Raw genomic sequence first — 26,281 nt, forward strand, 5'->3', positions numbered from 1 at the left:
GCTATAAAATTGTGCTGTATCAAAAAATGCTTTACAAATGTTATCGCTGCAGATGCAAATATGCCTTCAATGCAAGATGTGAGATCCTGATTACATATTTCAGATAGCCCTGCACTAGAGAACTAGTTAAATACAGGAAACAAAGTGGAGCAAGGCTATCTTGCCATTATTTTATCATGGTATGTGCATTCAGAAAACTGTCAGTTTTGAAGCTCTTGACAGATTCGTGCTGCTGCCTCTTTGATAAATCATTTGACAGATGATAACGTTGACCTCACTCTGGCCTCACTGCTTAGATCAAACAGATCAATAGATAAAATGTTCAGCCTGACCCAACACTTGAACCTCTAACACTTCAATAGCCCAACCAGGATCACGCTTATTGAATCAGATCACAATACACACACTACCCCAATCACATTTGCACCCACTTCTCATTTACTGTACTGTATGTGAGAATGAACTAATTCTCATCCTGATTTGATTTTGAGGAAGTCATTATTGTTGATCAGCCACCTCCCATATAGATTGGAATTCCCCTCCCTTGTTAGTAATGACTACATTTTCCAGGATCAGGGGATGTGGCTGAGAGAGATACACGTGTAAAGGTTCTGCATCTGTCTTGTGGCGAAAATATACATTGTAGCCTACATGTTGCCCATTTCACTATATTATAGATAGACAAATAGTCTTATTTTGGTGGTGAATATACCTTTTTTGTCTTTATATGTCCTTTTTAAAACAGCATAAAAAAACTTCTTCCTCCATTCTTGATCATCTGCATTGAAGTTTCTTCCAACCTTTTCTTTTTGTATACAGTTTATGCCTATTTCTTAACTGTTCTACAGTAAACTTGTTTGTGTATTATTAAATATAATTACTTCATTTTTATTTGTATAGCTTGCATGACACCATACGTTGGAATCTGTAAGAGAGTAACATCTTTTCATTTCATTTTGCCCGATCTCTTCTCATGAATCAATAGTCCATGTCTAGTAATTAAGGTGGTGAGGAGTCAATAAGGAGCTTAATGATTGCATGATTGAACTCAGGAATGTACTCTACATGTCAGATTTCCATAAAGACAGACAGTAATTTGCTGAAACGGCCTCACATTCATGAATACTGTATAAAGCCTATACCTACATTATAATATTATCTCCATTTATTGTATTTCTGTAGATTACTTGAAAAATGAAAAATGCTCTTCTTCAGAAGGAACCACTGTGGGACTATAGAATAGGAAGACATTTTAGACCACTCCCAGGTAAACAACATGCACTTTCCACTGTTGTGTATACAGCTGGGCTTGCACCAAAGTGAGGATAGTGTCACTGAATAAATGTTTGTCGAGCTGCACGCATGCAATCATTTGTATATGACATCTTAAAAAAGCCTTAAAACTGGGGCAGCTTTTTAGTGTTTGTATGCTGAATTACTCACAGGTGATATATGGGGAATTCAGGGTTTATATTCCACATTATTAAACATACAGTTTGGTCATTTCTTGGCTGTTGATATTTTGAGAAGAGTGGAACACATTGTGAGTCTTTAAAAACTGCCAATTCCTCACAGTATAATTTGAAAAGAGAACGTGAGCTGCACTGCTGGAGCACTGCTCAGTCAGCTCTCATCTTTAGACTTCCTAAAACATGTTTTCTCTCTCTCACACACACACACACACACACACATACACCACACACACACACACACACACACACACACACACACACACACACACACCCCCCCCCAACAAAAAAAAAAAAAAAAAAAAAAAAAAAAAAAAAAAAAAAAAAAAACACTCTCCCTCTCTCTTCCTTCCTCTCTACAACATATATCATACACAAGCCTCTCTCAGACTTAGAGTGTGAGTGTCTCACCATTTTTTTGTAGAATTTTTTTGGGGGGGTGGGGTTGTTTTGGGTTGGGTTTTGTTGTGGGAAAAGGGGGTTTGTTTTTTTTTTTTTTAGTGAGTGAGTGCATGTGTCTGGGCGGACTCCTGCTGTAATGCTGCCCCATGTGTGACTGTGCTGACCGCGACAGCCATCCTGTTCACAGCGGAGACTTTCTCAGCATGCAGATGGTGTGAGCAGTCAGGGGAAAAGTTTATAACAGCTCGTCTGAGCCCTCAGCTAACTCAATACACTCTGCACACACTGAGTTTGTTCAGGAGGGGAGCAGCAGCAGCGGCTGAGCTGGAGGATAACTTCAGCTCGTCTCAGTCCAGAATCTCTGTTGGTGTTGATTGATTACCTGTCACTGGATTGGATACAATAGTTGTGCATCACCACACATCAGCGCTGAGGAATTCAACAAGGCTGTTTATTTGAAAGGTGAGTCTGCTCTTTGAATTTTATAGTATGTTTTTGCCTCTGAGGTATATTGTATTGTTATATATTGGTGATTTTGTGGCAATGTCCCCATTGTTCTTGACATCTCCACTCACTTTAGCCATGTAATAGGAATGTGACGATGCTGAAGACAAATGGTTTGACTAACTGGTCCAGTCTCAGAGGGGTTGACTGACCCTTTAAGTTATGTAATTTATATTTTAAGAAGGTATAACTGGAGCTAAATTGTGTCTAAAATTACAGAAGTAACACCGCATTCTCGAGCATAGCGGTATATGGTAGTTGATATGACATTTGGTGGTGTTTTGCGGGATCTGTTTAATATTTTGCAAGAGTTTAATTTACTTGCGACACATATGAACCAAGACCACAAGTTGAGGAGGTCAGCATGTGCCTTCAATTTATTGAACAATGAGATAAGGTAAGATTCATCTGTACTTTTTGTAAAGAGAAGCTTTTCGAACATCAATCACAGATTCACAAATGTTCTAATGGATTTGATCACTAATGGTTCATTAATGTCATGTATTTCCACTGTGTTAAACACCAGTAGTGACAACTCATCCAGCTGTGTCACCAGCAGTAAGCATCATATTGAGATTGGAGTAGAGATGCACACGAGGAAATCACTTTCGTTATATAAAGATGCCTGCTGAAAATAACTAAAAGATACGACCTTTATCTAAAGAATTTTACTGTAGCTTCATTGCAAGCCTGTAACAGTATAACTGAAACACAAATGTACTGTGAGTCACCATAGCAATGACTATTGGACGGCTGGAAAGCATCAATTTTCTCAACTTTTCAGGTAGGTTTTAGCCATGTAATCAAAATTCAGTGCACGTATTGCACTGTCGCTCTGATAGACCAGAATTTGTGCAGGGGCTTGCTAATTTTGGTGCAGGACATACAGATGGTGAGGCGGTTGCATATGCCAATCCAAAACACTTACCCCCTGTCTGGCTGTCGGCTGTCCAAAACAGAGAAGGGAACTTAATTATGTCTGGATTAATGTGTCTGTTATGCCACATGTACGAGGATGTCGCTGACTGCAACTATTCACAGCACAATGGGAAAAGGAGGAAGAAAAGGAGAATGAGAAAAGATTTCAAATAATAAGAATGAAAGGATGAGAAGGAAAGGACAAGGTGGGTAAGTGTTGAAAAAAAGAGACATCTCTGCAATTTGTTTCCCCCACCTGATGTGTTTAAAAAAAGAAAAAAAAGGAAGACATGAAAGCAGACAAGGCATGAGCTGAGGTAGGAGGAGGGAAGATATGATGACCCCCGTGTGCCAGGAATGTCTGCAGTGCACAAGCTGTGCTGCTGGAAAGCCCAGGGATCAGGTTCCTCGTGTCAGCTGCTGCACTCGACTGTTCCCTGGTCTAACTCTGTGATATCGGTTTATTGAGATTGAAAGAGAGAAAGGGAGAGAGAGAGAGAGAGAGAGAGGAAGAGATGGAGACAAGGAGGACTGAAACGGCAGCAAAATTGTGCTAAAAGTTGAGATCAAATTGGAAAGGATAGTTTGACATTTTGAGAAATTCTCGTATTTGCATTCTGGCAGACAGATGAGAAAATTGATACCACTCTCATTTCTGCCCGTTAAATATAAGGCTACAGCCAGCAGATGGTTAGCTTAGCTTAGCACAAAGACTGAAAATGGTGAAACAGCTAGCCTGCTTCTGTCAGAGGAAAATCTGCATCCCAGCATATCTAATGCTCACTAATTAACATATTATTTTCTAATTTGTACAAACTGTATAAAAACTGAAGTGTAAAAACCTACAATCAGGGGCATTATATTAGAATACAGCATAGAAAATCTGCTTAGAAATATAGGACATATTGGATAGAGAACAACACAATGTAATTCTACCAAATAAAACATTGCATAAAATATCACATTCATTATTATTTCACTTGTTGCCAGGGGGGTGGCCCAATCATATTTCGGGGGGAGACGGTGCCACCCCTTGCCTCCCTTCTAGCCCTGCCCCTGCTGCTGCCCCCAGCAGCTTCTTCTCATCAAACTTTCCACCAGAGAAAATAAGTGTGAAAATGTCAAACTACTCCTTTAACATCTGCTAGGTCACCCAGAGAATCGATAGGGACATTTATGAAGGTTAAAATGCAGAGTCAGCTTTCCCCAAACTGCAAACAACTCTGGGGGAAATGACTATGATCACAGGTGTGATTTTCAGTTTGCCCTCTCACTTTCTGACTGTAGCATCGTATCTTACTTTGTCAGGAAAATATTCCCTTGTATTTAACAAAGGATAGCCAGCCATATCAACAGTATCATTCATTCAGTCCTTACAGTATGTCAAACACATGTAGAATGAGTCAGTGGTCAATGTGAAGTCTTCACCCTTGTTTCTCCACAGAGCTGCTGCTCAGTTTCCCAGACATACTGTGACACATGGCGTGGAGGAAAATGGAGAGGGAGGGGCGGCGATGCTAGTGATGGGGTAGCAAGTATATCATACCAAAAGGGCTGCATTGTAGACTATGAAGGGGGCCACATATGGCGTCTAAATCGGTGTGTAGACAAAATAGACACTGACTCATCACATTGAATCATACAGGAAAGCCAGGGAATTTATTTGGCGTTTCAGCAGTGGGAGCAAAAAGGAAATTTATCTCCAAGAACCAATCCTTCTGTGTTTGTGATACATTATATTGCCCACCCTTACCACCCTTCCTCTGTTCCTGCTTTCATCCATCTAGCCTTTCTCTCTGTGACTCACAGTGGGTTGTGTGGGTACCCCATAATGAAGAATAGCTTCTCAGATCGCGACCTGACTTCAACCCCTTTCAGCATTAAATCATGATAGATCTGACTAGTGTATGTGTTAGAGGAATGGATTTTTGTTCATGTGTGTGAGTAATTCCATCTGCGAACGCTCTGAAGCCCTTCCTCTTTCACTTCCTATTCAACTATTAGCACACCAACTGCACAGCAAGAAACATGCCCTCCTCTCACCTCTTTGACTTTTCAACAGAAACAGACTGCTCTCGAAAGTAGTAGCTTTGGTAGCGGAGGGTTATATTTGTCTTTAACACATGTGGGTCATGGAGGCCCTACTGTGCAGACTTTAAGGGGGAAGGTTGCTTCGGGATATTTAAAGGGTTGACAGCATTGACTGGCAATTAGAAGTTCATGTTTCCTCTGTTGCATGTTTTTAGATGTTAGCAGGGTACAGTACTGTGCACATACCCAACCAAATGAGACTCAGTTTTAAGTGAACATGGACTTTGTCAAATCTATTGGCTTTGATCTGAATAAGCCTTAGAGAGATGGTTACTAACGAAACACAGACAGAGTCTAAGTTATAGCCAGGTGGATTCAATCAGCTGTCAAACATGCTGAATTGCATTACAATGAGTCAGATGGAGACATTATAATAATATAATAGTCAGTCATAGACAGAGTTTACAACCAACTCATGAGGCTAACCTTAGCTTAATTAGCTAGATCACAAAGCTGCCAGTGAAAGTTATCATTTAAGCCTTAGAATCCACTTCCTGAAAGGACACATTGTTTCAAAGATTACTAAAAGTATGGTACATGATGTCTGTAAAATGCACTTAGCACAGTCATTTTAACCATTTTGGCATGTGATGCTTTATAGCAACCGCACGATGGGAAAGTCGGTAGATCCAGGTTTGTTGAGTGCACATTCTCTCGACAGTGCTCCCTGAAGTTTTTCTGCCACTGTCCCTACCTAACACCAACATTTTTAACAGTTTAGTCAACAGTCTGTAAAGTTCCAATTATGGGAATTAAATGCTCCTCTTTTTGCAGCCCAAAATGTATGATTGAGGTAACTGTTGAAAGTCTTCCCAAGCACAACTTTAATTTCCCAAAGCATGAGCCAGACTCAATATCCTTTCCCCCGAAGCAGCTCAATTCAAACAAAGCCGTGTCAAACAGCAGTTCAGGCTTTCTGTGTGCTGTTAGCTTCAGTACGCTCCCATATGGGGAACAAACACTCTGTGCAAGCACAGACAACTAGCAACCTCCTGATTCTGTGAGACAAGTCCTGTATGGACAAGGTCTGCAGTATCACATTTCTGTGTTTTTACAATCTTATCAAACTTCCCATCTTGTTTAGACCTCAAGAAATCATTTTTTCCTCTGTGTAAGGGTATAATGTTATTTGTGATGTAGCTAACATATGGTGCTTCTGAAATCATTTACACATGAGGAAAATACTTAATATAATCTGTAAAGGTTGCTGAATGATCCTACACTGTTTATCATGCCATAGCACTCAACAAAACACAGAACTCATTTTTTTATCATGTATAGAGTCATCATCACAAGTTTACATCAAATTGCAACTGAACACAACTGAAAATGATTTATTGTACAATTCAGTGCCTTCTTGGCTGCTCTGAGAAAAGAGCTTTCATCACTAAAGACACATCCAGTAGCTGTGTTTTATGATTTCACTGACGGACGGATATTTTCAAACCAACAACAAGGTGTCCCTGATGCTAAGATGGCCTGGCTCAGCATCCATTTGATGGACACAGACAGACAGAGAATACTAATACCTGTTCTGAAATGGAGACAAAGACTAATGGTGGTTTGAAGGATTTGTAGCTCTCTTAGAAAAGTCAATCCATTTTTTTTATTTCACTTGTGGAATGTATTCATTTTATTCGACTGCCGCAGAGCCACAAATGTATTGCATCCTGCTAAAATAAATTACAGTGCATGCCACAAAACCTTAGGGGGCTGATTCATGACTATCGTTGTGTTGTTCTTCTAGTTTGTGGGATGTGTAAGTGCTTGTGTGTGTGTGCGTGTGTGTGTTGTATACTGAGCTGTTGTTTTTTTTATAGTGAAGGTCAGGGTGTCTCTTCCCACTGACTTCTTAGTATGGTCAAAGTCCTCGGACATGCTGTGAGAAAAATCTGGGATATTCTTAAACTCAAGAGACAGAATCAAGTGTTACTAGACATGAGCAGATGGTAATGTTGAGCTTTAATTGCCCCTTTGGAAAGGAAATGCTCCATCATACTGCAACATTCATTACTCTAGAGATCAGACTTGATGTCATCACCAAACTCAAAGAGGAAAATAAGGCTTCATGTCAATCTCTAACTATGTCTTTTTTTCTGTGTAGTATGTAAAAGTTTAATCCCAAAATGAGTTCTCCTCCAGCAATTTTGAATACAAGTCTTGCTTAATTTGAAATGTAACATATATGTATAGACATTTTTTTAACAAGGATCCAAAGGCATCCATTTTAAAATAGGTTGCACCTTAGAAACTATTTATATTCGTATTTCTAGGTTCAGAAGTGACATTTTATTTTCCCAAAACTACCTTTCATAAACGTTCCGTTTCCTGCTGCCTTGTAAAGTAGATATCATATTATTTATTTTAGATGTTCCTTTTTGTTGTTATGATGAGCAAAAAACCATCAATATTATATATGTAGTTGCTTATATTGGAGACTGGGGCTCAGGTGACAGAGACACTGCCACACACAAAAACACAGTATATCCACACACCTGCACACACAGGTGTTTTACAGGGCACCACTGAGAGGCTGTTTTCAATGTGCTGAATAAACAAAACAGTCAGGTAGTGATGTGTTCTTGCAGAGACTTTGCAGTTGCATCACAAATGTGCTTATAGCCATACCTGGCATCGTCAGGAGGTTCACTGGAGAATTGTTTGCAAAAAGAATGGCTACATATAAAATCCAGGTTTGAAAACCAGGTCAGATATCTTGCCTTTAGCCCTTGTTTGGTTGTTGCTTTACAAAAATCCGGTCTATTAACATAAAGGAATGTATTTGCTTTGCTAGCTCCTTGGCCAGGTAAAGCACCCATGTTTATACTGTAAGACAGTGATAGCTGTGCAGTGTACTGAACCATATATAGTAAGCAAAAAGTCAGAAGAGTGAGTCAGTGAGGAAGTGATCAGTTCCCTGTCAGATACAGGACATCTACTCCGAGTTAACAGCTTTTCAAGCCGCGGTGGTTGGGAATCCACAATTTTCCGTATTTTTGAATGATTTTGGCAGCTTAATCTAAAAAACAAAACAATATCCAGCCTCCTTGCAATCCATATTACTAGTATGCATGCAAAGTGGTTTGATAATTAAACATTTGATCGGCTGGCAACCAACTGTTATAGTTGTTATCTTGTAACCTCATGGTGGTGCTAAAGAAAAAGTCAGGGCATCACCAAAGTCGTTGTGATTTATGCTCTGGGAAACATGGACATCTGTATGAAATTTAATGGCAAGCTAATTGTTGTTGAGACATTTCAGCCTGAACCAAAGTGGTGGACCGACACCCACACCACTTACGTGGTGTTATCGTGTTCGTCATCATCCAATGTCCGCTTGAAAGCAGTTGCTTATTCCACCATAGTGTATCTCCATATTGTTCATAAAATATAGCACTCATTATTTTATGGCTGTTGTTAACACACCAGTTCCCCATGATTATGTTAGATCTGTCTGCTTGATAATAAAAATTAAAATGAGTAACTTTCTGAATGTCACAATTCATCATGCAGTTCCTGCGTGGGCCAAAGAACCCCTAACTTTTCTACTAATCTTTTTCTATTTGTCTGTTGATTTATAGATGTAGTAATGATTATGCCTTCTCTCCCTGTGTGGCAATGTATTACCACTGGACTGGACCACAGTGTAATGTAAATTTTAAATAGTGTTTCTTCTCTCAGCAAGCTCCAAGTTATTCACATTTTGAGTTATTTACCATTTCACTTCATAGCAGCACAGGCCAGTCCCAGCAGTGCTGTTAACTAGGCCCTGTACAGGAGGCATGAAATTGTGAAGGGGCTGTGGCACCAGACTGGCAACACAGCAGGTGACTCCATCAACAGATGGGTGTATCAACCATGGTATCAACCTTACACTGTGATTTAGGCTGTGTGTGTTCACGTGTGTGCTTACAGATTGGTAAGCAAAAAAGGTCCATGGGATAAAGGTCCCATGGCATGAAAGTTTCACTTTATGAGGTTTTTTAACATTAATATGCGTTCCCCCAGCCTGCCTATGGTCCCCCAGTGGCTAGAAATGGTGATAGGTGTAAACTGAGCCCTGGGTATCCTGCTCTGCCTTGAGAAAATGAAAGCTCAGATGGGCCGTTCTGGAATCTTCTCCTTATGAGGTCATAAGGAGCAAGGTCACCTCCCCTTTCTCTGCTTTGCCCGCCCAGAGAATTAGGCCCACCCATGAGAGAGAGGCATCGTGGCTTTCAAACGAGCAAAGTGGCAGTTGGTCAAGGCCACAACCCCACCCTCCACCTTGCCCCCCCTCTCTCCTCCTCAATAGCTATAGACAGAAATGGCACATACTAAGGAAAGCTCATTGTGGGACTGGCTCTAGTGGCTGTAATTCTGCACCAAGGCTGAATTTCGGGAAAGAGACTTCAGATACAGTATTAGGGGACCACTAAGGTCTATATAAAAGCATCCAAAGAGCACCATGTCATGGGACCTTTAAACTAAGAGAATCAAGTGTGTAGGAAGCTGCAGAGAGATACAGAGGTTATTCCCTCCAATATAAGTGTTAAATGATCCCACAAAATGAAGAATTTTCCCTTGCTGAATTTTCCCTGGCTCAGATTATAGCTTTAACCGGCTGTAACTAATGAGCACTGCCCCCCCCACACACACACACACACACACACACACACACACACACACATAGATCCAGCATTGAGGTGAAGCAAAGATAAAGTAGAGATGGACAAAACATAATACTCATAGTAGTAGCACAATGCAAAACAAGTGAAAAACTATTTTCTTAGAGCAGAGTAGTGAGCGTGTTTATGGATGCTCATTAATACCAGACACGCTTACTTGGACTGTGTGCATGGAACCAGTAAAAGTTTTGAAATCACAACAGCAGCCCTGCTGCACTTGCTCCACTGCTGCCTGGAACACTGCTGGGCTGCATCTGGTCCTCATCTGGACCTGTGGGCTGCTTGGACTTCCACCAAGCAAAGCTCAGCCAGAGCCACTGATAACATGGCAATGCTTAAAGCTGACAGCAGCAGTCTTTAGCAGCAGTAGAAAATGTCACTGAATGATGCAGAGGTTTAAACAATCTATCATGCATATGGAAGCAATATGTGTAGAGTGATTTATTGCATGCGCGTTGTTGTTTATGAGTGCACTCTTGTGTATACAATATGTATTGACGTGTGGGAAGGTTTTAGGCCCAGCCAAAGATATTTGTCCCATTTGTCTACTGTATATGAGTTACCAAATAGTCACTTTGGGTAAACTGGGGGCGCTAGATGTTAAAAGGACCATCCTTCTCTTCTGAGGGTCAAGGTCAACCTCACATGTACAGTACATGGTTGTGTCTAGATGTTAACCTAGATTTGTGAAAACTTACAAAACTCGCTGCCCAGCCGCCTTTCCTAACCTTAACCAGATGAAAAGTCAGAGGATCACCAAAGATCTTTCAATACATCCTCAGGGGGACAATAATGTCTGATCCAAATTCCATGAAAATCCATCCAATGGTTATCATCATCATCATCATCAACTTTTTATTCCAGACTCAAGGTCCATTCAAAAGACACAGACATGACATAACATACCTTAAAAAGAAATAGAAACATATACAAAGAAATAAAAACCAGAAGAAACAACAATACTACATTTCTATAAAAGACACTTATACCAGTGTTTCCATAGTGATGATTGGTATCGTATGGCACTAAACCTAGGATTTACTAATAGCATAACAATGCTATTTGGGAGACATTCAGGCGACAAATGAATTTGTAGATGTGACTCCTCAACAATGCCTGGAAGATGCTGACCTGCATTACAGAACAGGTCACTTACACTATAGCACCTGGGTTTGTTGAGCAGTATCCTCATACAGTCATTATAAGCAACATTGAGCTTCTGCATGCTTGCCTTTTTGAACTTAGTCCATAAGGGAGCAGTATACAGAGGAGTGCAATAAGCTTTAAAGGGGTGATAGAATGATTATATAGGGTATTTCACACTGTTCCTTAAAGGAATATTTCACCATTGGAAAGATGAATATATATTTAAATTGGGTCACTTATGTAGTAGAAATGTGAACTTCTTTTAGAAATTGGTGGCTTCTAGGCCAAGAAAAGCCAGAAAATGTGTTTTTGGCTCATGTGGATGAAAGACACCAAATCCCAGAATGCACTTGCTTTGCTGCTTTAGCGTCTACTCCCAAGCCACGCCTACCCTTTACAGACAGACAGTAGGGCGATCAACTCAACAAGTGTATTTTATTGTCATTTCAACCATATACACGAAAAAACGTTTCAAGTGGTGTTACACATTTAAAATATATACTTTTTTGCCACAGCAGCTGATACATTATCCGGACTTCTTTCAGTGGATTGATTGATAGCTCCAGAGTGAACAGAACTGTGTCCATGGCAACGGTGTGTTATCCTTAGCAGCGGTCTGTTATCAAGAAAATAACAGACCGCATTCTACATTAGAATTCAACCAAACCATAAAAGAAGGCTAACACATACCTACCAGCATTAGCTCTTGGTGGGCTGTGGTATATACATTGAGTATAAACACAGCCTTAAATTTGCGTGGGATGTAGAATGGTCGGCATTTTACAGTCACAAACTCTACCAGCAGTTAGCAGTTAGTTGGATACAAATCACCCCATTTCTGCAACAGGCAGTCCGTGGTAACACAGCCCTCCTCCACTCGCTAGTCTTACCCGGTGACAGAGCAGCAGGCTGGATTGTCCACAGCAATATTTCCAACAACAAAAACACAGCAGTCTCTGAACTCACGTTGGGAGTTTCGTTGAAGTTGGATGTAGTCCAGTTTGTTTAATGAGCGGACACTTGCAAGCAGGATTGGTGGAACAGGTGGCCAGCTAGCGTTAGACTTTGCGAGAAACTATAAGCTCAAATATGGGCCGTTTTACGAAAATTGATGGCTAATTGCAAATTTGGTAAGACGTGTCGGACTTTGGGAGCTGTACACACACAGCTGTAAAGCGGCAGCCTGCTGGGCTCCATACCCAGGGCAAAGTCACCCTTTGTGGATTACTGCACTACTGGGGCTCTGCGACCGGCTGCCAGCATAACTATAATATATTTACAGTTTGAATTTCGTCACGGCACTTATAACACAGCTATCCCAAGGTCTTACAAAGCTAACAAAAGCTAACAGTCCGATTTTAATTTAAGGCATTTTTATGAACGTGAGGGGTCTTGTTAGGAGGTTACCTAGCTACACTTTCGGCATAACTATAGTATATTTACAGTTTGAATTTTGTCACGCCACTTATATAACATCTACCCCAAGGTCTTATAAAGCTAACAATGGGGTCAGATTTCAATTTGATGAATTTTTGTGAACACTAGGGGTTTCGTTAGCTGCAACTGTCCCCTCAATCCTATGTGTACAGATTGCGGCTAGTTAGCTTCATTTTCGACGTAATTAGAGTATATTTACAGTTTGAATTGCGTCACGCCACTTATATAACCTCTACCCCAAGGTCTTATAAAGCTAACAATGGTGTCCAATTTCAATTTTATAAATTTTTGTGAATTTCAGAGGAATTCTAAGAGGAGGCTAGCTAGCTCTCATTGATAGAGCTCACGCCAGCTGCAAGCTCTATCAATGAGACTCGCGGACAAGAGGCGTTTATTTCACCAATCATTTGTTTAAATAACTCAACACGTTATAATTACACACATTATAAGATTAACTGAAACCTGTGGTAAGAGATTGCTGGCATAACAAGCTCGCTGACCGCGCTCTCACTCATACACACCGGCCATTTAGCAGGAAGAGGGGAGCTGCAGGCCCTGGAGCTCTGTCCAGGCAGCGGTGTTTGTTTGTCCATTAACCCACAAAACAGTGACTTTGCGCGGGTATGGTGCCATGGGCTGCCAGCCGTGACGGAGCTCAATCTACCTCACAGCAGGCCGGGGTCTGTGAAGGAAGGCAGGCCAGGCGGCGAGGCAGCAACAAGAGGCAGCACCGGCCGCTGAACTCCGACACACAGTCAGACAAAATTTGCAATTAGACATCAATTTTCGTAAAAACGTCCCATATTTGAACTCTACATAGTTGATTTCTCGCATAAAAAAGTCTCAGAAGTTAATTTAATGGTAAAATAGCAGATGAACAATGTATACAATTTCTGAGATCTGCACGACCTAGATTCAGAAGACTACCTGATCTCAGGTCAGTTGTGTAGCCTATGTAAATGTTGGGGCGTGACAAAGAGAGAGACTAGAGCCAAATGAGGAGGAGATTGCCCGTTTTCAGAGGCAGTTTCAAATTGTGAGATTTGCAGAGGAAAGAGATTTTGAGGTTCTATGTATGTCCTAATTACACACTAAACATTATTTAGTATATATATATATATATATATATATATATATATATATATATATATATATATATATATCATTATTCAACTATGACAAGATAAAATCGGTTTTGCATTCTATCACCCCTTTAAACAGACTCATTTTGACGTCATCCGTGCACATGTGGAATTTTCTTACCAACATGTTAGCTTGGGCATATAATATGTGACGCATATCCTCATCATCAGAAGACATTGTTGTGAAGACATTTCACTTAAAATCATACATGTGAAACTCATGGTGGCGCTAAAGTGAAAGTAGAATTCATCAATGAAGGACCATTAATGTCTGCACAAAATGTCATGCCAATCCATTCTAAAGGATGCTGAGATATTTTAGTCTGGGCCACAGTAATCGACCGACCGACATTGCCCTCAATAGAGCCATGGCTAAACATAAGTTTGTCATCACCAAAATCTTTCATAACCTAACAATGTAATTTTACTTTCTGAAACATAAGAACACACTTATCATACTGTACAAACTCCAGATCAAATTTAATTTACTTGAATAATAAAGGTTCTGTCATATTAAAACTTAAAAACTGTTATAAATGTTGATAGTTCAAAGAGACAAAATGTTACACAGGGACAAGAGAAGGACTGGCGGGCCAATTTATGTAGGTGGGTGACACAAGAAACAGATAAAAGAGATTAGCCGTTTGGCCTGTGGTCTTGTTATCTGGTTTATGAATTCCTCCTCCCACACTTCTTCTTCTGCCCTTGTCTTCTTGCACTCACTCAACACTCTGCCTCAAGTTCCATAATGTTCCACAATTGACCACAGCAAATAAACAACCCTTTTACATTTTTCAAAATCACAAAAAAAATTACCTTTTTGAGAAAGACAGGTGACGCATTTCAATAGAACTGAAAATGACATTAGAAAAACTTAACTCGGGGCTAATCCATGGACTCTACTGGAAGAAAACGGTTCTCATTAAATTAAAAGACTTGCAGCTCCAACATTTGCGTCGGACTGTGGTAACATCGTGGTGTGTGTCATTTTTACACTCTCTCTATTATACAAGTACATTCCTCTTTTGGTTGAAATCTTTCAGAATATTGAAACTTGAAGCTTATACTTGAAGCAGTACTGGACTTCTGTTCTAAATACCCGTGCTGAGTTTGAAGAGAGCATTTTTTTTTTTATTCTGCAGCATCTGTTTGTAATATGTTGCAGAATGTATTTGTTGACCTAATGTTTACCCACTGCCTACTCGGAATTTACAACTTCTGCAAATCTAAACAAATGTAAACTTTTTTCCCTCTTTTTCAGATTATAGTTGCTGCAATGGATGACCAGTGTGTGTCCCACAGCAGTCCGCAGCGCAGTGGAGGTCAACACAGCACAGAGAGCCAGAGGCAGGGACGGCCGGCTGTCATCAGGTGTGGGTGGCTCAGGAAGCAAGGAGGTTTTGTCAAGACTTGGCACAGCCGCTGGTTTGTTCTGCGAGGGGACCAGCTTCACTATTACAAAGACGAGGAGGAGACCAAGGCTCTGGTAAGGCTGCGAACACACTGAAAGACTACACCAAACTGATTTTGAAATAATGGCACCACAAACACATTTCACAGACTGCTGTGTGACAAAAGTAATTAGATGCCAAGTCTGTTAATCATGCTGGAACTTGTATTAGTACAATGAATATTCACATTAATCCATTGTGCAATATCAAATACCAATCTAAGTAAATGGAATTACACAAAAACAATCACTGAGTTTGGGCTGCTATACAACTATGTACTGTTGTCAGGTAAATCAACGAACCAATTTAATCTCTTCTGAGCTGATCGAGCTGGCAAATGGCATAGACACTGACTATGAACAGCTGATCATATCAGAAAGGTGCATGCCGCAGGTTGAAATATTTGGGAATTATTTGGTTACCATGTGCTTGCCAGATGCTGCAGCTGTTCTTAGTCAGGTTAACTGATTTAGATTTAGAAGTTAAGCATGCATGCTTTTGGTTCACAGAGACACACTAAGACTAACTAATATAAAACTAGAATGAATGAAATAAAAACTATAGTAGTAGTACTACTACCAGTATTAGCTTACAATATAAAACAATTATTTAAAGGTAAATAATACAGAGCTTAAAGGTTTAATATCTTATTTAAATCAATTGCCAAAGCCCTTAATGCAAAATGGTCAATTATCAAGTGGTTGGCTTATGTCCCACTTTCCTGACTAAGTTCTATTACTGTCAAAATGCTCTGCTGCTGTCTCTATCTAAATCCTCAGTTCCTGTAATTATGTTATTTTTTGCAGATGTTTTTGAAATAGCGCCTACTAGTTTAAAAAAACATTTTGTGTAAATGTTTTGCTCATCACATGGAATGAATCAAGGACCAAGATCAGTCTCAATCTCAAACATTCAAAGTGCCATGTCTATGAAACAATAGGGGACACCTGGGGCTATCTCACAGTCAAATGAGATAACAAGATCCGATTCTGATTCAAATGAGCCAGGTTGTTTTTGACTGTTTGACGATAAGTCAGAGTAAACTGTTGTGAGCTTGTTGTCAATGAAGCCAACACACAAAGCTATCCAGAAAAAAGAGGAGACAATGAGTGATGCAGACAATAAGGCTGTCTCTAACGTTACTGTAGCCGGGCAGCCGCTCCCACTGAGGATGCGTAGACTGAACAAAGAAGCAGACAGACAGACATTTGATTCTCATTACAAAGACAAATCACAGACATGTGGAAGAGAAGGGATTAATGATTAATTTCACCAGGTTTGGTTCAATAAGGCGCTGCATGTTTTTAACAACCTGTCTCTGGTGAAGTTGAAACAACTGGGATACAGAGAAATTTGAATCTGTTGTCACTGATTTATTTTACTTCTGTTTTCATTGGGATTGAGCATCAGGGAGCCAGGGACAACTGAATACAGATTACTAGTGATATTAAAGGAGTAGTTTGACATTTTAGGAAATAGGCTCTTGCTGAGATTTAGATGAGAAGGTCGATACAACTTTTATATCTGTCAGTTGAATACGAAGCTACAGCATGGAGACGATTACTATCTCAACTTAGCTTAGCAGTAAGTCTAGAAGCAGGGGAAAATAGCTAGCCTGTGTGGCTGTGTCCGAAAGTAAAAACAATCTCCCTATTAGCACATCTAAAGCTCGGATGAAACTAACAAGATATAACATTGATTAGTAAGCTTAATATGTTATGGTGTTTTTTTTATTATTATCTTCGAACAGAGCCAGTACAGGTCTTTTATGCTAAGCTAAAGAATGACAGCTGATTATGAGACTGGTCAGTATCTAAATTCACAATTTGTTTTTGCAGTTATTTCCTAATTTGTCACTTACTCATTCACTGGTAATTACTCATTGTTATTTATTAAGGAGTGTTACACTTTTGCAATTGTAGAAGCCAGCTGTTTCACACCAGAAGCTATGTTCTTTGTCTGCACAAAAAAATATACACAAAGGACCACAACTATTTCTAATATCTATTCCCAATACCCAAACAATATCCTTATTTTCCAGTGGAAATTTGAGCACTTGAGCACAATTGAAATCTTAATTCTGCTCCTCTACCCACACATCTTTGTTTGGCTGATTTCCCAGCAAGCTCAGCTCAGCCAAACCCAAGCCACACCAGCAGCAGAAGGCTCTGAGGGTTAAAGCTCCAGACCTGAAGGTGGGCCACTGGCCAGAAACAGGGAGAAGAGATACTCTTTACTGCTATTTTTGGGTAGCTCTGGTTCTTAAGTAGCGTATTTAAAACAGGAGCACCAACACTTTTGCTTTAGTTCTTGGTGCTGTGAATATCCTGAGGGAATGATGCAAATGCTGTGAATCCCTTCTTCATAATAATGTACAGACAATGACAGAAAAACAATTTGTTTCCCTTTGAACTATTCTTGCCATCTATATTTATCCACCCAGAAATATTATTCTTTAATGACCCCACAACTTCAGCTACTCTTCAGTGTTTTGTAACTTTCTACCCTTTTCTACTTCTGAAACAAAGCCAACATAAAATTCAGATACATAGAACTGCTACTTTTTGCAGAGAATGGGACATTTCACTAAAACTAGGTCAGGCACAGAGCAGTGTGTTCAAAGTTGTTAAATCTTTGTGACCTCCAAAGCAGAGCAGCATGGAATAGCACAGAAACAACACCCCAACTCAGTACCCAACAAAATACAAGATTTACTGTAGTTTCCGACATCTCGAAAGAAAGAACACATGTAGGGCAAATGGGAGAGAGAGCTGTAGCTCCTATAGCCTCTGATGTTCAAGAGGGGACCAAGATCCATCTCTTAACTTAGAGTGTGTGCAGTGGAGTTAAATCTCCCTGTCCCGGACCACAAAATGCACGGGTGAGAAGCCATATTTAGATCAGCTATTAATTAATTCTCTCACATGCTGTGAAGTTTGAAGAAATGTATTACCTGTCACATTAGCCTAATTGCTGCTTCCTCAGTGGGAACAGGAACATCTGCCCCTCTCTGTTGCCTATGGAAACACAGACGCCAACAAAGGTTGAACTGATTAGACACCAACAGTCACATTTTAAAACAAAGGCGACATTTTCCTGATAAGCGACCTCTTGTCGTCATGTGGTCTCTTAGAAGCAAAAAGGTTTGACATTGTTATAGTGCCACAAAACCTTTTTCTATATTCTACAGGAGGTCTGGGTGGAGGGTTAGGCATACAATGTGTCCAACTCCTATACTATGGCCAGGGCTCCATCCAATCTTTCTCAAACCCTAACCAATTAGTTTTAGTTGCCTAAGCATAACCAATCCGTAACCCTTCAATAATTGATTTCTTTGGGAACTTGGGTAACAACAAGTTGTAAACACAACACTGAGATGCTGGGCAGGTAGCATACAGTGGGTTTTTATTGCTTTTTTGTTGTTGAAAACAGCTGCCTACTGTCTAGGAAAAACGATGCTATGAGAGCGGTTAGGAGTAAACTAGTCTATATCCACGACTTTCCACTTCTGGGATTGCTCCAGTGCCGCCAGAAATTCCGCCGGATGTCCCTCTTTTTGGCTGGATGTCCGTTACCTTCCGCTTTCTTTGTGTTGGAATTTTAAACTCCGGTTGATTTATGAGGACTATGGTTAACTGCTAGCTAGACCATCTGTTTCTGTTGCATGACTAAAACAACCTTTGAACGTACACATGTTCCACCACAACAGTCATTTGATCCCTTGTTTTTATAAGAATTTTGAATTTTAGTCGCTTTAACCTAACCAGAAAATGTTCATATGAACTGTTTTTGTAATGGTTATATGTTTTTTTCGGAAGCACTTATAAATTCCTGCCAATAATGGGCCACACAACAGGTCGTAATGGTTAAAATGGGAAGCTAAATGAATGAATATGTTGTTGGGTCCACCTTTCTGTGTTTGTATGTGCAACACACAAAGTAAACTAATTTTACTAAACTGGTCTTGAGAAATACTAGTAGCACATAACTTTATACAGACCAGATCAGATGAGATATTGTTACGCTGCTGCTCAGAGGAATTCTGAGGTTTGTAGATAACATTATTACAAAGAGTGTTGTGTCCCATACAGTTGGGCCGAACCTCTCCGAGCAACGCGTGGAATCTAAAGAATGGGAGTCAGATGGAGGTGAAGGGTCACTGAAAAGCATGCGTAGGGTACGGCACGTGTGGGTTTAGCGTCAACATGCCATCTGCCTGCCCTTACTCGCCAATGGAGATGTATGCACGCACAAGCATGCATGTACTCACTGACATGCTCACACACAAACACACGCACACATGCACTCAGATTTCAACTGGCTGAGCCGTAAACAAAGACAGTATTCATTCAGTGGGTGAAATGGTATGATTATTGTAATTTAAACCACTTAGCATTGTTTTTGTATTCCAGCGAAGTAAAGCTAGGTAACATTATGAATGAATGAGAGAATTGTGAATGAATACATTGAACCAATTTTATTTTATTAGAATGTATTAAGAAATGCAAGACATATTAAAATGTAATTAGGAATTTACGATTCTAGCCACAAGAAGTCTTACAAATTATTGATTAATATTCATATCACGAGGGGGCCGTGTCCGAACTCAGACAAAATGATCTGAAGAAAAATACTTTGATGAGAATTTGCATTACATCAATAATGTAACAGAGCAATAAGGCACTGAAAATCCCTTGTTTTCCCTGCTTGAGCTAGAAACAGTTTGACCTTGGCATTTAACGAGAGTAAATAAAATGCCACTGCGGTTCGGTAATTATTCATACCGCAAGACTGTGTCGTCTTGCTGCTGTTTCGATAAAAACATTAACACTGTACCATTTGTCTGACCTTTGCTGCTGCAGTTACTATGTAGTCACTTTTGACATTGACAGACACAGATGATGGTTACACTTGTGATTTTACATGGCAGAATGTATACTTATGTGTACTTGTAAGGTGTGAAGGTTGCAGTGAGTCACATCACACCCAGACGTGATCTGACTTGAATGTCAAAGGAATGTGGACAATAATGTGGATATTATCTAAACACCCTCTTTCTGTACGTCATTAAACGCACGCCTGACATCATCTTTCTGGATACAGATTCAAACACAGATTTTACGTGTAGGTGTGACATTAATTGAACATGCACACGTATGGACATGGCTGGGTCACAACAGTCAGTATGAGTGACATACTAAAAGCCAAATGCATCTTCTCTTATTCCTGACATTATTACTTTGGTTCAACATTAATATTTAGGTACAGGCATTTCTTCAGCAGGCTCAATACATTAGAGCATGAAAATAATTAATCATTAGACAGTTCTGGCTGTCAGTATTCCTAGTACGCACACTAAATGCAGAGACTATTCCCTGTATGGCGACTGCATGTCTAATAAGCTCTGTTTTGATGGATGGAAAAGTCAATTAAGTCTCACTGGACTTGCAACAAGTTGATGCAAGTTCAGTTTTCTGAGCACTTTCTCAGTCTCCAATACCTCAGGTGGTAACTTCTATACATTTTAGGTATGTGCAGGTGTAGTGGTATTTGTACAAGTGGGGGAGCACATTTCCTCACAAGAAGAGACTATGCAGCTGGTGCAGGAGCATCAAAATCCTTCATATACAACAAGGGTTTCCTTTGGTTTCCCCGGGCAAAAGACCATGTTTATCTTACACGTATTAGCCTGCGCATTGTCCCGCAGAATAGAATTGTAAGTGTTGAATTGTAGGTAGTTTTGCGAATTTGGCTTTCTTGCCCGCAATTTACTGTTTTTTTTTGTTCTTCCAAACAGCATAATTTTAAGTTTTTAGCTGTTTTTGGAAAGGAATAGCTCAGATTGTTGTGGCTACAAATTCCAAATCTAATTCCTATACATCTGATGGGTCGACGGGTTATAAATGAATTGTACCAAATGTGGACAAGCTAACAGAGACATGTTGAGGTACCATTACTGGGTGCTTCTTATTTTGTGTGGCAAGTCACTGCTCAGTCCCCAAGTCAGCGACTGAAGTGACCTGTCAGACAAAAATGTGTATCAGCAGTATCAGTTCATGCCATATAATCCACTCTGTGTCCTCTCAGAAGCCCTGGAGGGAGAGCTGAGAGCAGAATCGGGTATCACGATATTTGTTATAATTCTGCGGTCTATAAATGTATTTCATCTTCATTTCTTTCTTCTTGCTTTGTGAAGTTTAGTTAAGAGACTGAACAATAAATCAAAGCCATGCTTGAGGTTTGGTATTATATTACAAGCATAGCATGTCTCAATAAGATACTCAACATCATCAGCTTTATAGAGAGCGTAATGGGTAGCAGGAAGGAAAGAGTTTAAATTACCACTAAAGGTACATCAAGGTGGAGCACAAATCAATATACAATATATGCACACACACAAACAACTAAATACAAAACATGCAAACTAACATATAGAAATGTAAATGTTATCTGAAATGTTTTCTGATTTCTCTGTTGGGATGGGCAATGGGATGTCCCATAAGCAATAACTGACCAGGTTTTTTAAAGGGTAAGTTGCCAATACATACACACTGGTATGGCAGTACTATAGGATCTCTACTGTCTTTTTTAAACGTTATCCTTGCACTGCTATAGTTTTTACATTATTCTCTTATATTGTCCATATTTAATGCTGGTCTCTAGACTTTATCCTTACACTATTGGACCGATTTGCACTACCACCATGACACACACTCTCATAGAGCACCTTACCATACATACTGAATCACAGGGTCAGTCCCTGCCCTGTCACTGCAAGTGTCTCATGCTTATACATCCCTTAGTACATTCATGTTGATTCTTACATTTTTAATTTGATTTAGTATTTTATTGTCACTGCTATTCATGTGGATTTGCTTTTTATTATCCTGTTTGTGATGTATGTGAATGTTGTGTGGGATGTCTGTAAGCTACTGGGACCTTGAATTTCCCCTTGGGGATCAATAAAGTATCTATCTATCTATCTATCTATCTATCTATCTATCTATCTATCTACTGATATAAAGTAATGTACAAAATGACATTAGGTTTTTGGGATTTTGTTGCATCCATGTTTTTTAAATTAAAGTTTTGAATCTCAGTACTTGGCAAAATGGTGTAATAACAAATGGTTGTTCTGTCAACTGTACACATATTCACACACCTTGACCAAGACTCTGGTCCATGACAAGGTTTTTATCCCTGATAAAACTTTACACACAAAATATATCACACAGTTGTAGGCAGCCTGTCATGAAATTTGCACTTGTTCAACCTACCAACCTAGTTTCAATCTGTGTCATTAATTTCCTTTGGTATAGCCAAATGAAATGTTATCATATCATGAGCCAGTTATCTTTAAGTCCCGGGGATGTTTATCATCTAAGACTCCAGGCAGTTTGCTTTGAGATGTCACACAAACAGTATGGGGCACAACCAAACTACACTGCAAGAATAGTTAATACACAGGAATATTGTTTCTCTCTGGTGGATGCAGCTGCGTTCCAGTTTTAAAAGGTGGTACTAGACTGTAAGAGAGGGCCAAGCTGAACTAGCTGCAAACTAATTTCACTGAAAAATAGTCAGTGCGCAGGAATATGGCTCCGTCCTGTTCTGTGGTTGGTTATTTGTATACTTTGCAAGGCAAAGTAGTGATGCCTCCTGCAGCTGTGCTCTAGTTTTAAAAGTGTAGATATACTGGAACTGAGAGTTCAGCTGAATAAGCTATAAAAGTATTTCACAGGAAATATGTAAAACTCATATCTTGAGCTGTTCATACAGTATGTGTCATAATATTATACAATATATTTACATAAAATGTATCCACATGCTCAAGCCTCCACATTTGCAACTGAATTGTCATTAACTATTTTTGATAAAAAAAACTCTTATGTTGGTCACAGATTATAATCACCATCAGTATGCAGTATTTTCAAGATATGAGCGTGAGTACATGTGTCTCAGTCCCAAGGTCAAAAATCATCTATTTTTGTTTTAATGAATTAGGGTGGGATACAGTAGGATGTGGAAACTACAAGTTATGAACATTCTTGAAACATTGTATTATTATTCTCTTAAGGATTTACATTTTTACAGAGGACAGTATACCCTTCACTCTCTATCAGTTTGGTTTTATAAGATTTTACAGTAATTGCTTTTGCATTTTATTATCTTTAAAAGGAAAAAAAGACCTTTCCTATCTTTTCTTGTCTTACATTTCAGGATTTGAGAAAGCTCAGACGGGTGTAGGCAGATGCTATTTTATGAAACTTTATATATGGGAGATCTTTTCTGGATGAAGATTAAAAAAAAAGGTCTGTGCATCAGGCAGGCAGCAGCAGAAGTGACAGGTATTCCTGCAAGAAAGTGACAGGACAGCGTGAGTTTTCTAGTTGCTTGCACATAAATCACTGTAGGCTTTCTTGGGGTTTTGGAATACCGTTCTTGTCCTTGCTGACTGCTTCTATAGCTCTCTTTCCCAGATGTTCTTGCACATTAGACAGTTTTTTGCTAGAAGGTCCAGTGTTGTGTTTGTATTCAGTATAGTGTAGTACTCGTGTATTTAGTGCCTGATATTGTGTGATTTGCATAAAGTCAGCATTAAAGCCTGACTATGATGATTCATCTATTTCAGAACAAATACAAAAAAACACTTAGATTGGCTAAATGGTAGATCATTAATGTGTGTTGCGTGTTCAGACCATCATATATATATTCCCCATTCTTCTTTGGTTAGTGTTTTTAAAAATCATGTCTTAAAAGTAAGAAAAAAAGTGTTGCACACTCTGGCTCCACATGCATTTCTCTATTTTATTTAGATGACGTTTTGGCCCTCAGGCCTTCTTCAAAATCAACAACAACAAACATTGTTGCATTGAGGAATGCATATGGAGCCAGCATATTTGACACTTTTTTTCTTACGTTTAAGTCTACCTCCAATGATCAGCACCTCACAAAAACCCTTTGTGTGCGTTACTTTTCTATATTAAAAATCATGTCTGAGATGTTTTGTCACTCACTGTTTTTAGCACATACTCGGTTTAATGTTTACAGCCTTGCTTAGTGATTTCCCCAACTTTTTAACTCTCCTCTTGTTTATTTCAGACTTTCAGACTCTGTATCATATTCTCCTGGTTTATAATGTCTAACTTCTCACATTATTCACCCACAGTTAATCCACCAAGTAAATAATAATTAATGGAGAAGTCCTCTACTCTTTCCGCCCTATTGCGTTTGACTGGCATATTAATATTTTAATGAATGTTATGCAGTCGCAGACGTGGATTTACTGAGTGGCTTTTAGCAAGTCGGAGCCGAAGATCAGAGCTACCTGTTTTATAACTGTGAAATAATGATGACATTTATTGGAGCGATGGACTCAGTGGAGCGATCAGAGCAGAACAACCATTAATAACTCGTTGCCACTTGAATAGACAGGTCTTATAGAGCAAAAGTAGACTCTGATAGTGAAAAGAATTAACACATAGACAGACGTATGCACTTACACACTTACTAGTCCACACAGAAAAAAAAAACTATAGGTAACGTCTGCAGGTCTCCCACAGAGACTGACTTCCTGTGTCTGAGAGGTCACTGACACTGGAGAACAGTAATTATTGGATAAAAGGGCCGCTGACCAACCAGCCAAGGTTTAATGAGCACTTAAATGACCTGTTACACCAATAACTTTTGGTTAATTGACTTCAGTGTGAGCTTTAACTGTTTGCAATCTGAAATCAATTTCTGCTCCACAATATATTGCTCTGCATTTCATTATCTAGCCACATGTCCAGCTTCCTACACTCATTCATCAGTCCAGATCATTATTTAACAAACCAAGGTTATCTCTTAACTTAAACTTTATCATTTGTTTGCCATGAGAGATTCTGGTGGTGGTTAGCTATAATACCGTAATATTAATGATGGATCACATCACTGCTTATATGGAAAACAGGTCGCTGATAATGATGAAACCTCAGAGAATTATCACCCGACTTTGAGCTCATGTGTTTCTGATCTACAATTTCACTGTTTTAGTTCACACTTACTGCTCTCATCGTGTCATTTTCTGGCGTAGCAGGCTGCTGTTTTCAGGGAAAAGGCTAAAAAAACAACTGTACACTACCTGGTCAAAAATGTTAGCAACTAGCTGGTAAACATTAGCATTTAGCAGCTAAAGAGACAGATATTTTCTTCAGGAGTTGGCGGAGAGCAAAAACAGAGCTAAAAGGATAATTAGAATTGAACTTACATTCATGGAGGTGGCCAGTAGTCTCGCATTGCCAGACCTTCCTCCACAGCACTCCGGAGGAGGGTCTGGCTAGTCCACACAGCATTCTGGGGTGGGAGGAAAAACGTGCTCTGGTTTATTAGCATTTCTTTAAACTAATCACAATCGTCTTGGGCGTAGCTAAGTGCCGGACAGAGCCATGGCTCCTCTGCAAAATGGCCTCGGGAAGGAACTTGTTTTGGTGGAACATGTGTACGTTCAAAAGTTGTTTTAGTCGTGCAACAGAAAACTCTGATTGGACAGATGGTCTAGCTAGCTGTCTGGATTTACCCAGCAGAGATCTGAGGAGCAGTTAACCATAGTCCTCATAAATCGACCGGTGTTTAAAATTCCAACACAAAGAAAGCGGAAGATGATGGACATCCGGCCGAAAATGAAGGACATCCAGCGCAATTTTCTGGCGGCACGAGAACAGTCCCTGAAGTGAAACATCGTTGATATAGACTAGGTGGCCAGAAACACAACTCTAAATGAATAATAATGTTGCTCCGTATATGCCGGATGAGTCAAACTTCAATTTAATTAACACAAGTCGCAAATGAAGGTAAACACAGAAAGTTGCCCGATACCTATGCAGGTATCAAACTGCATAGGGAGTAACTCTTCAAGCATCTTGCCAGCTGACCAAATCATCACAGGATTTTCATTATTATGTAGATAACAAAATTATAATGATATCAGCTCATTAAAACATGTTAAATGTCATGGTGTCCAGCTGGTCTTCCTATCATTTCATTGAGAAAGCCAATCTGACCTAAGGGGTAAT

General features: G+C 39.6%; 1 protein-coding gene across 1 annotated transcript in view; it reads left to right on the forward strand.

The window, feature by feature from the left end:
- Positions 1–1,974: 1,974 nt before the first annotated feature.
- arhgap24 (Rho GTPase activating protein 24) overlaps positions 1,975–26,281 on the forward strand; it is a 68,224-nt gene continuing 43,917 nt past the window's right edge. Inside the window, exons 1-2 of the mRNA XM_039779009.1 lie at positions 1,975–2,333; positions 15,038–15,262. Of these exons, the coding sequence (XP_039634943.1) occupies positions 15,053–15,262 (210 nt within the window). The 5' untranslated portion in view covers positions 1,975–2,333; positions 15,038–15,052. The remainder of the gene's footprint in view (positions 2,334–15,037; positions 15,263–26,281) is intronic.

This window comes from Perca fluviatilis, chromosome 17, assembly GCF_010015445.1.
Source record: "Perca fluviatilis chromosome 17, GENO_Pfluv_1.0, whole genome shotgun sequence".
Classification (NCBI taxonomy): Eukaryota; Metazoa; Chordata; class Actinopteri; order Perciformes; family Percidae; genus Perca; species Perca fluviatilis.